The sequence below is a fragment of the Anser anser genome, assembly GCF_964211835.1.
Source record: "Anser anser genome assembly, chromosome: 5".
In the NCBI taxonomy this organism is placed as follows: Eukaryota; Metazoa; Chordata; class Aves; order Anseriformes; family Anatidae; genus Anser; species Anser anser.
In genome coordinates this window covers 65,314,830-65,328,971 of record NC_139725.1, presented here as the reverse complement: position 1 = coordinate 65,328,971, position 14,142 = coordinate 65,314,830, and the positions used below count along the sequence as shown (strand labels likewise).

The 14,142-nt window shown below is 42.6% G+C and overlaps 1 protein-coding gene across 4 annotated transcripts in view; it reads right to left on the bottom strand.

The window, feature by feature from the left end:
- Positions 1–14,142, bottom strand: part of MDGA2 (MAM domain containing glycosylphosphatidylinositol anchor 2) — a 332,288-nt gene that overhangs the window by 156,813 nt on the left and 161,333 nt on the right. For all 4 annotated transcript variants that reach the window (XM_083839870.1, XM_083839871.1, XM_083839873.1 and 1 more), the window contains one exon: positions 11,064–11,196. In XM_083839870.1, the coding sequence (XP_083695996.1) occupies positions 11,064–11,196 (133 nt within the window). The remainder of the gene's footprint in view (positions 1–11,063; positions 11,197–14,142) is intronic.

Genomic DNA, 14,142 nt, shown 5'->3' with positions numbered 1-14,142 from the left:
TGTGAAATCACAAATTTGTGCAGAATTTCTAATGCAGCAAAAACGTCCCCGTCAAAACCAGTCCCTACTAAGTGGAGTGTGTTACCAGCTCAGAGCCACTTCCAAGGTTTCACCCTGGCTTAGGTCTCCCTTAGAGGACCACCAGCCATCCGCACTCATGAGACAAACACTGGGCCAGCCAGGTGTGGCAAGCAAAGCATCTCCCAGCCAGAGCCTTCATCCCGGCACCAGCGCAGGCTCGGCCAGGCAACCTGCCCAGCGGAAACCTTTCAACTCTCTGATAGGAATAATTAACTTTGTAATACAACAATAGCAAGCTTTGGTAAATATTTCCACGGGGGAGCGCATGGAACAAGCTTTCCAAACATCCTATTTGGACACCGTAATGAGAACGGCTCCGTTTTCAAAAGAGCTCTGCGTCTTTGCCGTGCTTTAGAAGCAGGGGTTTCCGAGCGCCAGTCCCACATTTCCAAGTCATGGTTGGTTTGCCAGGGCACAAAGGGAGCCGCAGTGCCGCTGCGAGCCCTTCCCTGCGAAGAACAAGGCACTACTCATGGCGAGGGAAGCCGCTCAGGTCCCATTCATATTGCAGCTGCAGCCTTTTTAAAGGGACTTCAGTTCAGAGGCTTTCGCGTGCAAGCACTGCTTCTGCACCCCGCGTACTTCACAGCACCGCGGAGCCTGGCTGTGAACGCCACAGCGCATGGCAGAGCGTCACAGAGCGCCACTGCAAGTACAGCGGGGCAGAAACCGAGGCCCAGCTAGACCAGTCCCGTGGAGAATTAAAATCAGAACTGAATCAATTTGTTTTTAGTTAGTATTAACATGTTCACACAAGACAAGTTGGGCACTGTTGACATGCAGACAGAGACTAACTACAAGAGGTGTCCACGACATACACCGATCCTCACAGAGTAATAAAACAGCACTCGGCAAGCACTGCTTTTGATTAATGGCTTGAGCAAAAGTTTGCCAGATCCAGCGCAAAGCTAGCAGTCATTAAGTTATCATTAGCACCCTAATATACGTGCTTAACAACATCAGCCTACCGAGCACCTCTGACATGACAACCTAGCTCTACAGCAGAGTGTTTCCAACACTGAAGAGAGCCGCCATGGGATCACTGGCAGAGAGACTGGAAACATCTAATTATTGACCCAGTACTGATGTTAACTGAACATGAAAGCAGAGAAGTCTGTACTGCTGCCGGGGCTGGGTATTTGAGACAGGTCTACACCGAGAGGAGAAAGACATTTGACGCTGATGTAGCACACAGAAGAAATCTGATGCCAAGGTGTGTTATAATTACAATGAGGCAAATATATGTATCTGGAGCGGGTATACAGAGCTGAGGAAGTGTCACAGTTGGCTCTGAGGATCACTGGGAAATACAAAAGTAAACTAACAATTTAATAGCCATGTCGAAGTAGAGCAGAAAGTTATGTCCTTGACAACTCACTCATCTATGATGAATAAAAATGAGAAGATATCATTTCCTCCAGTTTTGTGAATTATTTCATATGCAGAACCAAAGTAATAGAACATAATTGAATTACACTTTCTCATATATATGTGTGCATGTGCATCCGTTTAATTTACAGGCTTGATTTCCTGCAGGAATACAACGCATATGCTCATAACACACATACACATTATCAACAGTCCCTTGCAAGTCAGAGCAAAAAGAGAAAACACCTGAGGTCCCCAATGTGCTAGGAGCATCATTTCTTATTCACTTACCCAGTATAGTTCAACTATATATATATTTAATTCCCAGCTGAGGTCAAGATTTTAAATTATTGGGTAAAAATACACTTTTTATTGACCACACTGTCACAGCATGCTGCAACGTTGTAGGTCCTTTCTTTTCATCAATACCCTCTCAGAAAAAAAAACAACCAAACCCGCTTTTATGCACCCATCCTCTCTGCTTTTATCTTTCCTGCTTTTTACCGACAGACCCATAATCTTCTGACTTATGTTTGACAGTTCCTCTTGTTGGTCTCCCAAACGAGAGAAATCCTGCTGGCAGAACGTGCCAGCGTGTATTGACCCAGCCAGAATAAGATACTCCAGTGGGCCAAACTGTCAAGCAAACATCCACTTACACGTGCCAGCAGTTCAGCTGCACTTTCAGCCTGTGCAAACTTAGCTCCACACTCTGCTAGGAAGAATCAAGGCTTCTTGGGTCGGTTCACCTTGGGCTTAGCAATGAGTTCTTCAACAAAGTCAAGGGGGAAAAATAGGCAGAGACACGTAAATCTGAGCTCCTTGCTGATGTAGGATGGAAATTCATCACAGAATCACAGGTTGGAAGGGCCTCTGGAGGCCACTTGGTCCAAGCTCTCTGCTCCAGCAGGGTCACCCAGAGCAGGTTGCCCAAGACCGTGTCCAGCAAGCTTTTCAAGATCTGCAAGGACGGACACTGCACAACCTCACTGGGCAAGCTGTGAGAGTGCTCAGTCATCCCCACAGTGAAAATGTGGTTTTATAAAGTTGTGTCAAGTAGTGACTGGTCTTAGAGCTGTGGACTTCAGCAGTTTCTCATTCAGCTGCTGCAGGCAATCTGCATGCGCAAGAGTAGCAAAACACTCTAACAACCTGCAAGTTCTCAACGACTTTGCATTTAGACACATAAAACATATGGCACCTCCTCAGCATACAGATCAATCTTATTTTTTTGTTACTTGCTATTTTTCTCATTTCATCATTCCCCTTAAAATTCTAGCACTTTCAAGGGAAGAGATTACTTTTTTTGACTTTATACACGCAGTTACAGACATACTATCAAGAATGCAAAATTATGATGTTGCAGGGGAAGCAGGAAGGAGAGTTGCGGGAAAGAAATAAAGCAAAGAATCAGATTATATTTAGCGAGGTCCATTTTCTGCTGGGCTCAGCCCTTACCCGATATAACAACACCCCTGGGTGCAGATATGTGAATAAAAGCTGGCCTGGAGTGCCAGACCCAGGGAGGGAGCAGGTAACCCTTTCCTCTCCCTCCATTCTAAATAGCTTTTTTTTTTTTTTCCTCCCCCAACTTTTTCTGAAATCTTCTGTTTTTTAACCAATGGGGACGCAGCTTTGATGACTCATCGTCTTTCTTCCCAATTTGCCTGGCTGCTTTTCATCGAGCAGCAGCAGCACTTTGATGACTCGCACTTTGCTCGTGCTGCCGTTCACGCACAGATGTGGCATTGATAGCTCCAACAGGGAGGAAGGGAGGCGGATACGTTTGCTATTCAGAGCACTTCCTCGGTGGTTACGCTCTGGAGACAACTACAATAGCTCACAGCTCCCACACTGTATGAACTATTCATTCTGTGGACATTTTATCAAGAGGGTATGAAGGGAAGGCAGGATCCTCCCTTTAGCAGCAGAGTAGTGTTAAATCAGCTTAACCCGCTCATGAAACTGTCCCCTTCATCACTATATTTAGATGCAAGCCTACATTTAACCAATGTAGGTTTAAATCTCTGCTAATTTAAACCACTGGAATGTCAGGCGTGCAATGCGAGGTCACGGATCTTGATGAGATATAAGCACCCCTAAAGCCCAGTTCCTGCTCTCCAAAAATAGATGGGACGAATTGCTCTTCGGAGATGTTTCCCTCCACTGAGTATAGTGCTCCTTGAACAGCCAGCGCAGTACAGATACTGAAGCTTTCAGCATGCTAGATAGGCGAGACAAATCCTGTCTTTCGACAGTAACAATCATCCAATTAGTGGATTACGAGTGATTGACTAACTGGTGATGCAGAGAAAAGACCCTCAGTGTTGTGTTCAGATTGCCATCCACCATAAGCAAAAGTCAGCAGCCATCGTATGGAGCTGCATAAAGAGGAACGTTGCTGGGAAATGTACAAAAAGAGCCCTGCATCGAGCTCCACGCTGATGAGGCTGGGTGCAGAGCATCCTACATGCCCTGAAGCACTGAATTCCACCAGGGAGGTGGACAGAGAACATCAACAGGAACAGTGTGAGGCGCGGAGGATGTTATTCATGGGGAACAAAATAAGGAGCTCGGTCCATTACGCAACAGAAGAGATAGGACAAGATAACCACCTTCACCTTCAGTACACAAAACATTGCTGTGGGGAGGAAGATGGTAATCTCCATGCCACAGCAGACAGGAGCAGAGTGATGGGCTGCAGTTACGGAAAGGCAGGTTTGGGCTGGACATCCGATAACGCTTTCAGCAGCTGGGACGTGCAAGCACAGGGCCAGACTGCCTGCCAATAATGCCAAACCTCTGCTGCTGGCAGCTCCTCAACACAGGTCCAACAGACACTGGTAGGACAGGGTTTAGATCCAGTGCATTCTGCCATCAAGAATAGGAATAGATGACCTCTTAGGGTCATTACCAGCTTTATTTTCTATTATTCCTTCTTACTATAGCATTAATACCATCTACCTTCAGCATTCAGCTCTGAGCATGCAGCTGGCTGTATTTCTTATCCGAGGATTTCAGGCCTTTGTAGTGCAGGACCATGTGTCACTATAGCAATCTTTAGAACGCCAGGGGATGCTAAGAGAAATATTTTTTAAGGTCAGATAATTCTCTTAAAGATGTATTGTCTGAATGAAGAGAAACAAAGCAAATTTGTCATGACAGACTACTGTTTAATGGAGGGATTAGAAGTGAATTAAGCTTTTTTCAATTTGATTCCCACCAAATCCCAGACAGAGTGCCAGCTTCTGCTGCTATGTGAATGAACTGCGTCATGCAACTGAAAAATCACATATTGAAATACCCATCTTTTTGGTAAAAAGTTACTGTTTTGGATTATTTCTATGTTAGAAGCTGCCAGAAATCAACCTCAACATTAAACATTAATGATACTGTACTGATACCTGTACTACACAGCCTTAACTGTCTAATTCAAACTAATACACATTTTCAAATGAATCAATGGCCCTGAAATTGCTTTGTAGCTCAAGATCAATGTTTTATTTGCTTTTACTCAATCAAATTAGAAGAAACATTATAGGAAGCCCAGAATTTTGATATTGAAAGCTGCCTATTTATTTCTACTCTTTACATATCCTAATGATGTTTGAAATAAACCTTTCAAGCTAGATGTTTGGTTTTATGGGAAAGCATCATGCTTTAACACTTTGAAACAATGAACACTCTTAAAAGGATCCATTCATAATTATTATTACATGCAAGCATTACGATGCGAGATTCAGAGTTTGCTGTATTTCAAGTCACCTTTCCCCACTCTATAGATTAAATAGTGAGTCACATACAAGCTGGAGAGAGATTTTAATATCATCTGTCAATAATTCATGCTTGATATAGAGCATAATTAATGCTTGGACTAATATAATCCCTACATTTCTAAAGGACGTTGTGCTTGCTCCTGCTGAGCATCATCAAACCAAGTGCCTCCGTACCAATGCAGGGCTCAAGGCTCAGGCAGGGTGACAGCTCCTTTGGGCTTTCATTGGTTCTTGCACAGACAGGGATGTCCTGGGGAGAGGAGATAATGCTAAATTCAAGCTACAACTTCCACAGCATAGTTTTTCCTTTTAATGTGCTTATTTTATTCACAGAACCATAGATCATCTCCATCACAAGGGATTTCTGGAGGCCTCTGCTCTGACTCCTGCTTCAAGCAATGCTGATCACACCAGGCCATCCAGGCCCTATACGGTCGAATTTCAAGCATTTTCCCCAAGCCGAACAAACCCTGATCCCTCAGACTCTTCCATATGTGATGTTCTCTAGCCCCTGGCCCTCCCAGACTTGGCATCATCCAACAACTGGTTCAAAGTGCACTTGGTCCCATTGTTTTGGTCACTAATAACAATATTGTACAATATTGTTTCCGGTTTTGATCCCTAAGGGAGGGCTTGAGTAAATGACCACCAGCTGGACACCATGCCACCCTTCAAACGCAAAGACTCCTCCGATTTTCCACTAATCATCCACCTCTCACCAGCCTGGCTATAAGGATACTATAGGAGATCACATCAAAGGTTTTACCCAAAAGAGGCAAGAGAAAGAAAAGGTAGACAAAGGAATCACGGGGGTGATCCCAAACCACCTGTAAGTGGGAGCAGGTGATAAGAAAGGTCCCAGGGAACCATTCCTATGAGAAGAATGGACCTGCAGCGCTGTGCTCCCCCACCCCACAAACATTTGCTGCCAGCTGTTTTTCATGATTGTTGCTGTTCCAAACTGTGAGGAGTATTTGGAGGGAAAATGTCGCTGATTTCAGGAATACAAACACAGTAAGAGCTCTAAGAGCTTGAATGGGGAAGAGACACGTGACTGTCTCAAAAACTTGAATGGGGAAGAGACACATCAGCACCTTGCAAGAACCCTCTGAGGCTTCAGGGGAGAGATGGGACAGCAGCAACCTCAAGAAAAGCCCCAAGGGTGGTGTAGGAGCCAGAATCCGATCAGCCAGACTGTCTTCCTGGGTACACAGGGGACATAGTGAGGCAACAAAAACTGGAAACGTAGAAACTGTGAAAGTGTGGAGGTCATGACTCAGTGTGACACCCACTCTCGCAGCTGCTCCTCTTCCGACAGCCTGAATTCAAGCACATACACTGAGAAAGTTGTCAGGGTTCCTCCTCCTTGTCAGAATAACCCCTTGATTTTGTTGCAAAGCAGCTGCCTTTCTGCTTTTTCTTCCTATTTTTTTTTAAGAACTCCTTCTTGCATTAACTTACCCAAATTAACTTCTATGTGCTGATTTTAAAGGAACTCAGTCTACTAAAAACAAATGAGAGCTGCAAAATTAGTCCCTTTGCTGTTCTTCTTCACATCTTGCCTTCTATTTGTGCTCCTGCCACTCACCAGCAATCTGACAGCAGGTGAATCATTTCGGAGTGTTTCTGCTTCCCTTCAAATTTCTCATCTATTTAGATAATACACTTGCAGAGTAATAGCTGTCTTTAGATACAAAGTGGGTCTGGGCCCAACAAGTGCCTCTGCATGCTGCTGTACAATATTAGTGCTAATTGTCTTCTTGGGCTTCAGCATATGCATAGTCACATGCTTCTGAGATAATCTCAGCTTCTCTCATTACAACATCCATTTTATTTTTGTATTTTAAACCAGTCTGCACTGGAACAAAGAAATCCACGTGTCTGAAAACCGATGCCGACGCACTCAAACTCCTGCAGTATCTACAGGCACACGATGATGTGTCTAAGGCTCCACATCCTCATGCAGAACCGATGTAATTAAGACACTGCTGTTGAATGAAGGGGGTGTGAGTGTACCTAATTATTCCTATGTGTAACACTTTAAACCTACAGCATGTCCAAAGTATACTGATGAATACGTGTTCATCTGACGGCATCAGCTTAATTACTTCTCTAATTATTCAAGAGGTAGGCAGGAAGTTTTCTTTGGGTTGGTTATATCGCAGTAATTGATTGTTATTCTGGTGATGCCATGACACACAATCAAACAATCAGCAAGACAGAGTGAGCACAGAAAACAAAAAGGTCACAGGGACAATCCAGCAGGCTGCACTGAACAGAAATCTCAACTACTCACCCGAAGACATGCCTGGTGTTCCTCAAATTAGTCTCTTAACTCTGGTGTGTGAACAGGAGTATAGATGTATGAAAGAGCCTGTGGCATAAATAGTAGCAGCAGAGCACTCGGGTTTGCATGCTTTCCTTGAAATGAATGTCTACATTCATCCCCATGTCACCTACAGTTCTTGGCAAGGGAGGGTGGGGACACTCGAGCGTTTCAGAGAAAGAAACAGGCAAAATGTGTTCATGCATCTCTGACACCATACTCTCTTACACTACGGGAAGATTATCAAGCAAAAAGTTTAAACAGGTGACTTGACTGTCATCTGTGAAAGCCTCAGTGGCCTGGAAGCAAACAGCACTTAGGGTAGTAGCAGCATACCGTAAAAGTGTTAAGAATTTCTCGGGACACAGTAATTGCTACGTTGGTTTTGTTTCACATCTGTTGGGCGCCACTTCCTCACTCGCAGCCTGCCAACAATCATCATATGTGACAAACGCTCCTTGCAGCGTGCCGACATCCTGCCGCGCATAAGCACGCCGTGGCAATCAGTCGGGGCCGGTGGGGAGCCAAGGTGCTCCCTGCAGCACGCAGCCTCCCACCACCGTGTCCATCACCCGAAGAGTTAGCTGCTCTGTGCAGATGGTCCACAGACCCCCGCAAACTCCATCTGCCTGCTGGGACAGCCGATGTCCCTGAGCAGCCCAACCTGGAATACGCATCCATGGCAAGGAAAGACATTCCCAACTTTACCCTCAACTCAGTCAATCAAAGGGAGCTTGACAAATAATGCAATTCCACGTCATGCAACAGAATTCTGAACCGAGTGAGCCAAATCACAGCCGAAACAAGGTGGAAACCCACAGCTGCTGTATTCGTAGCTACCTTCCTTACTCACCTCTCTCAAACAGAACAGCCAACTAAAGTTCAACAACTCTCCCACCAGCTCTGCTCACAGACCCGATAAATGCAGAACAAGGAAATTGCCAGCAATTTTACTGTGACGTCACATAATTAGTAGCTGAACTTAAACTCACTTGGAGTCACCTCCATTACCAGAAATATCACGCATGTTTGCAAACCATACAGACGCTTCTGTTTGTGTCCTTATTGTTTCCATTATAGAGACATCTCCATAATGTGCCTTCAGCCTTAAATTAAAAACAGATGGACAGGCTAGGACTATTCTATAGCAGAGTATCGGGTTTGGGTTCTGGTTTTCATTAAGGTGGATTTATGCTGGATTATTCTGCATTTATCATTTACGTAACTTCTATGAAGTTACTCAAGGTGAAGTTCTAACAAATAGCTACAACAGATGTCATATCAAATGAGAAAGTTCTGTCCCAGAGTCATCAACATATCAGTCATCATCTTTAATGAGTTATTGCAGTAATTACTATAGCTATTTAATCTTGCTCTTGATGGTAGTTGCCACGAGGTTCTTCACGAGAAGTGTGAATATGCATTTTCAGGTTTATTTACTTGTCAACTATTCCTGAAGAGCTCCTCCTGTTAATGTACCGCTACTACCTCCCAGAGAAGAAACTTTCTCCCAAAATAAGCATGACATTTGTAAGGTGGAAATAATTCATTTTTGTGGCAAAATAAGATCAAGATCACCTATACTCAGTTCGGAATGGCCATGTTATTTCAAGTTTCACCATTACCATAGTGTAAACAAATTTCTGTAGCAGCTGAGGTCCAGCATGGTAGAGACTGCTCAGGCACCACCAATAAAATCATCCCCTCTTACAAATGAGTGAAGGAAATACTTCAGTGAGGCTGAGCCCTGCTTGTGAGAACATAATGGTCATGGCCAATATGCAGGCACTAGACAAGACAACTTCTATAGCTGGAAAAAGAAGAGCCCTACAACTTCTGCTGAGCAACCAGACTGCAGGTTACAACCCTCATCCTTCATTCTCATGCAAGAAAGTGGAAAAGTTATGACTAGTGTGGAGAGGAAAGTTGCTCTCAACTATCAGCTATGCCACTCCACAGCAGATGAAATTTCATATCTCTCCTGGTATGAAGTCAGTCCAAGTAAAGAAAGCCAAACCTCACATTTTGATGTTTTGTTTTTTTTTTTTTCTTCCTGGCAAAATTAGTAGGAGAATAAAATGAGTGCTTCCAATACGTTTTGCTAGGTACCTTTGGAGCTGATTGTAATTCCCTTACTGCCAGTGGCAGCTTTAAAGCTGGGCTGTTAATTTGCTTTGCAGTGGGTTGTGCACAGGAACGGTACATAACACAGTTCTGGAGTCCCTGCTGTCAAATCAGAAATTCAGAAAAGGCTGAAGGCAACTCCTTGGAATAAATCCATGAGAGCAGAAATAACGTGAAATGTGCAAGTGCAAATAAAATTCATAGTTCATCTTAGATGCACTCAGCATGTTAATACCTCAACTGTTTTGTTCATTTGCTACCTGTTTTCAGTGCCTTGAGGCACACACTATTAAGGCACAGCCCAGCATAATCTAACTTGAAGTCTTCAAATGTTACATCCTTTCCTGCAGAACAGTTCTCCAGAAAACACTTCTCTGAAATCTCTAATTACTTAAAACCCTAAGCCAAGGACTTTGCTCTTTGGCTTGAAGTCTATAAAGCACTTCAGACACACATCATCTGCTGATCCTGGATGCAAAACCTTTAAGAGATTCAAAATCTATAATTTCCATCCTGCCAGAAACCAGCATTCAAAAATGTGCTTGCACTTCCTGTGATCACCAGCTGGCACGCGACTCTCCAGATCCACAACAATGACACAACCACTGAAGAGAGGAAGATGCTCAACTGGACATTTGCTCAGCTAGGACCAAGTCCAAAGAAAAGAGCAAAGGCACAAGAAATACCATAACACGCAGACACCTTGGTCAGAGACAGATAAATGCCCAGGTAACCTGCTGCAAAGCAGTTCAACACTTGACTGCTTGAATGTTTTCATTTGAAGCAATTAAATCTGAAAAAAATGTTTTTATTTAAATCAATGTAAGAAGTCAATGTTTCATTCACTGTAAGAATATATCAGATCAATCAATATATCAAAACAATGGTTTAAACCAATGTAAGAATATCAAAAGGTTGATTTATTTTCCTAAAATGTTTTGTTGATTACAAATAAATAGCTTCCAGCAAAATGTTGCGAGAAGCATTTGAGAGTGTTTGGAGGACTTGTAAAGGAATGTTCTACTCTGTGCCAGCCTTGGTTGAGAAGCCCTTTCCTTTTACCTCGCTGCAATCCCTTCTCTGAAGTCGAGTCTATTCACACCAACAAAACTTCCTGACACTGGAGGAAAATATAAATCGTGATATAAAACCTAGAAAGTGATAAATATTGATACCAATAAACGAAATTTTCTTCAAATCTTAACTTTGCTGAGAAAAGGAAAAACAACTGAAATAATTGACTTCTACAGCTTGGTCCTAAATAGTTCCAACCGCAGTAGCTCCTACTATACAGACACATATTGTAAGTGACACAACTAAGCCATGCAACCCAAAAGACCACCAAAGGAACATTAAATGAGCAGGGACAGTCACTGCTGGAGGCTCACCTGTTTTGTTAGAGAGTCGGAAGGACACCATCTTGTCGGGAATGCTGCAGACATTCCTCACCGAGGCGATGCAGCTGTAATTCGCGTAGTCCTGAGGTCGGAGGTTCTTCAGCTTCAGGATCTTCGTTTCCCCCTGCAGGAGCAAGAGACAGCATTAGGAAGAGCCTGAAGCAGAGGAGCGAGGAGAGCTGCAGGGTGCACTCAGGATGACTTCCAGGAGGCGGGAGGTGCAGATGTGGCCAATTAGTAAGAAGATGTTGAAATGGTCCAGAAAACTTTTTTTCCTTTTTCTTTTTTTTTTTTTTTTTAATAGCAGAAAGAATGGGGGCTGGCATAGCCTAAAGCCATAGCCCACCTTATATATTAAAGGCAGAAGAAAAGAGAGTGGCAAGGGGGGAAATTGTTTTGGCAGTCTTTGAAGTCACAGCATTATTCTGGATAATACGTCGTAAAGTACAATCTGCTTGATGAAAAGAATCATAAGCTACAGAAATCCTGCTGCTTTTCCTTTGAAAATGAGCTCCTGATGGATTTTATTTTTAGCCAGGGGTGTAAATGATGGAGCAGGGACCTGAATAGGACGTGTAATGAAGGAGTTCCTTCTGATGTGATCAAGAGAAAACTGTAGTGTCCAAACATGAGATTTCCACATCAGCTCTATGTGAAATGGGCACCGCAGAGCTGGGAACTCGGGAGAAAAAGTTGCTGAAATACGTATGCAAAATCTTGAAGTATTGTTAGCAACAGCAGTAACAGAAAGCTGAACGGACTGTTAGGTACAACATCCCCTCTTAGACTGAGCACACAGGGATGCCACGGAGCACAAAAGGCAAGAAGAAAGCAGGTGAGTACAGCAGAGCACAGCGGGGCATCGCACATGACAGAGCGACAGTGGAGGGCTGCAGAAACATCAGATACGTCTCCATTTAGCTATACATGCATATTATTCATCCTAGCACTAAAATAAAAAACTTCCCTGCATTTTCAACCTCCTCCTCCAGCTGCCCACTTTCAAGACTTCACCTGTGTTTATGCTGATAAGCTAAAAAGGTATTGTGCTTAGGACAGGCTGCAGCACAACCCCAGCCCTGGGAGGCAAACACTGAGCCAGCTCATAAGGCATCAAAAGAGGAAACTATGAAAAATGTTCATTATTATGTTATTATAAAGCTGCTACCACTCCTAATTTCATCACGGCTTGGGAAACATATTGCCTTTTTTAATAACATCATGAGCGCATATAGGGAAATATGTGGTCGTCTGTGAAAATGCACGCATAGCACTAGCAAAACCAAAACAAAACAAAAACAAATGAACAAAAACAAAAGAAGAAGATACAGTTAGCAAGAAAAGAAAAGAGATACTCATTAAATCAAGCTCAGTAGATGTTTGGAGCATTGGAACTGAAGTGCTTTGTATGTACAATCAGTCCCACAGAAATGATGTGATTAAAATCAAGCTCATGCTGATTCAGTGTTTGCACGGCTGAAGCCTTGAATGGGTGTTCCTAAAGAAAAAGATCCTACTTTACAAAGAGATTCATCTGGACTAGAGAAGGGCCTGATCCTGGTTAGTGGACACGCAGCTACCAAAGCCATTAAGTTCTGGATTAGACTCAAACACAGAGCAGCTACATCCCACCGATTTGGTCTTTAGCTGCGGACTCCAAGTGGAACTTGTGAGCTGAACTCACAATGGCATTCTGGATCATGTTCCCAGATTGCAGAGATTTGTAAAAATATATATCTATTTTCTTCATTGGTTTGAATAATTAGTCTAATTATGCCTAATTGCATAATTATTGTAAATACAGCAAATTTAATCTTGTGCTCAGACTGTGCAATTACAATGTGCAATGAGGATGATGCAAACTCTTAGGAAAAAAATCTGCATCAAGATTTCAGTTTCAAAAAATTCGGTATTTCAAACACTCCCACAGATGAGACTGCACGTTTGTTCTTTCCCCTTCCCGACCCCCTCATGGCAGCTAAAATAAGCAGCTGACATTACCTTACTCATCAAAAAAAATCTGTGCTTAAAGTTCAAGAATTCTTTTTTATTTGCCCAGTTTTTAAAGTGACTTCTGCGATTTGATAAAACAAAGAAACTAGCATAAAGAAAAACTGGCCTTTTGGGGCACAATAACTTAGAAAAATTATTTGTGCTACTGTTTTCCCTCACATTTCTTTTGATTTTCAGATTGATAATCCAGCTTTAAAGCAACCAACAAACAAATGTCACCTCAAATTCACCTCTTGGTGCTCTGAAGATATATCCCCTCTATCCCTCTTCACACCAGCTCTTACCATTTGTTACCATATCATAAGCAGAACCAATTCTGCAGAGACGTGCAGTAGACATTTATGATTCTTAAACCTTTAATTACATCTTTTCCTCTTATAAACACATATCAGACCTTGCAGGCACACAGACAAGATATACTTAATTCAACCTGACCTCCAAAAAACATAAAAAGGTTATGGATAAGCTTTGGACTATCGACATGACAATCTGATTTATTCAGATTAATTGGGCCCAGACAGAGGGTCTAGGCAGAACGCTCCCCGTAAGCTAGGTATCTTTTTTTGGTATAATTTTTTTTTTTTAATATTGAATCTAATTTCCTGTGACACATTTTATTAGATATGTTCTTGTTAGATGATTGGAAAGGTATTAATCAGCATTTCCATATTGAGATATTATAAGACTAAAAGGACCACCTCAAGGGAGTCCCTCGCTTTTTAATTAAAGCATAAAGATACTTTCGTTTACACACTTGAATCCAAAGAAACAAGCCACACATTTGCTAAACTGAATCCATACACGTTAAATTAAAAATAATTTCATCACTTTTAGGAGACCGATAACTTGACTATGTAATCTAATTCTCATCTCTGCAAGGTTCCAGGCACACATTTCTCAGTAGAATACCAAGCCATGGTAGCAATATAAAGCTGTCAAGCACAATAATAAGAAAAACTGAAGGTGCTCTCAAATCATTAGCTGAAAATTATTTATGAAATTTGCAGCTTGCTTTCTGCTATGAAGACCAAATTACCAGGCAGTTTTCACTTGTCTT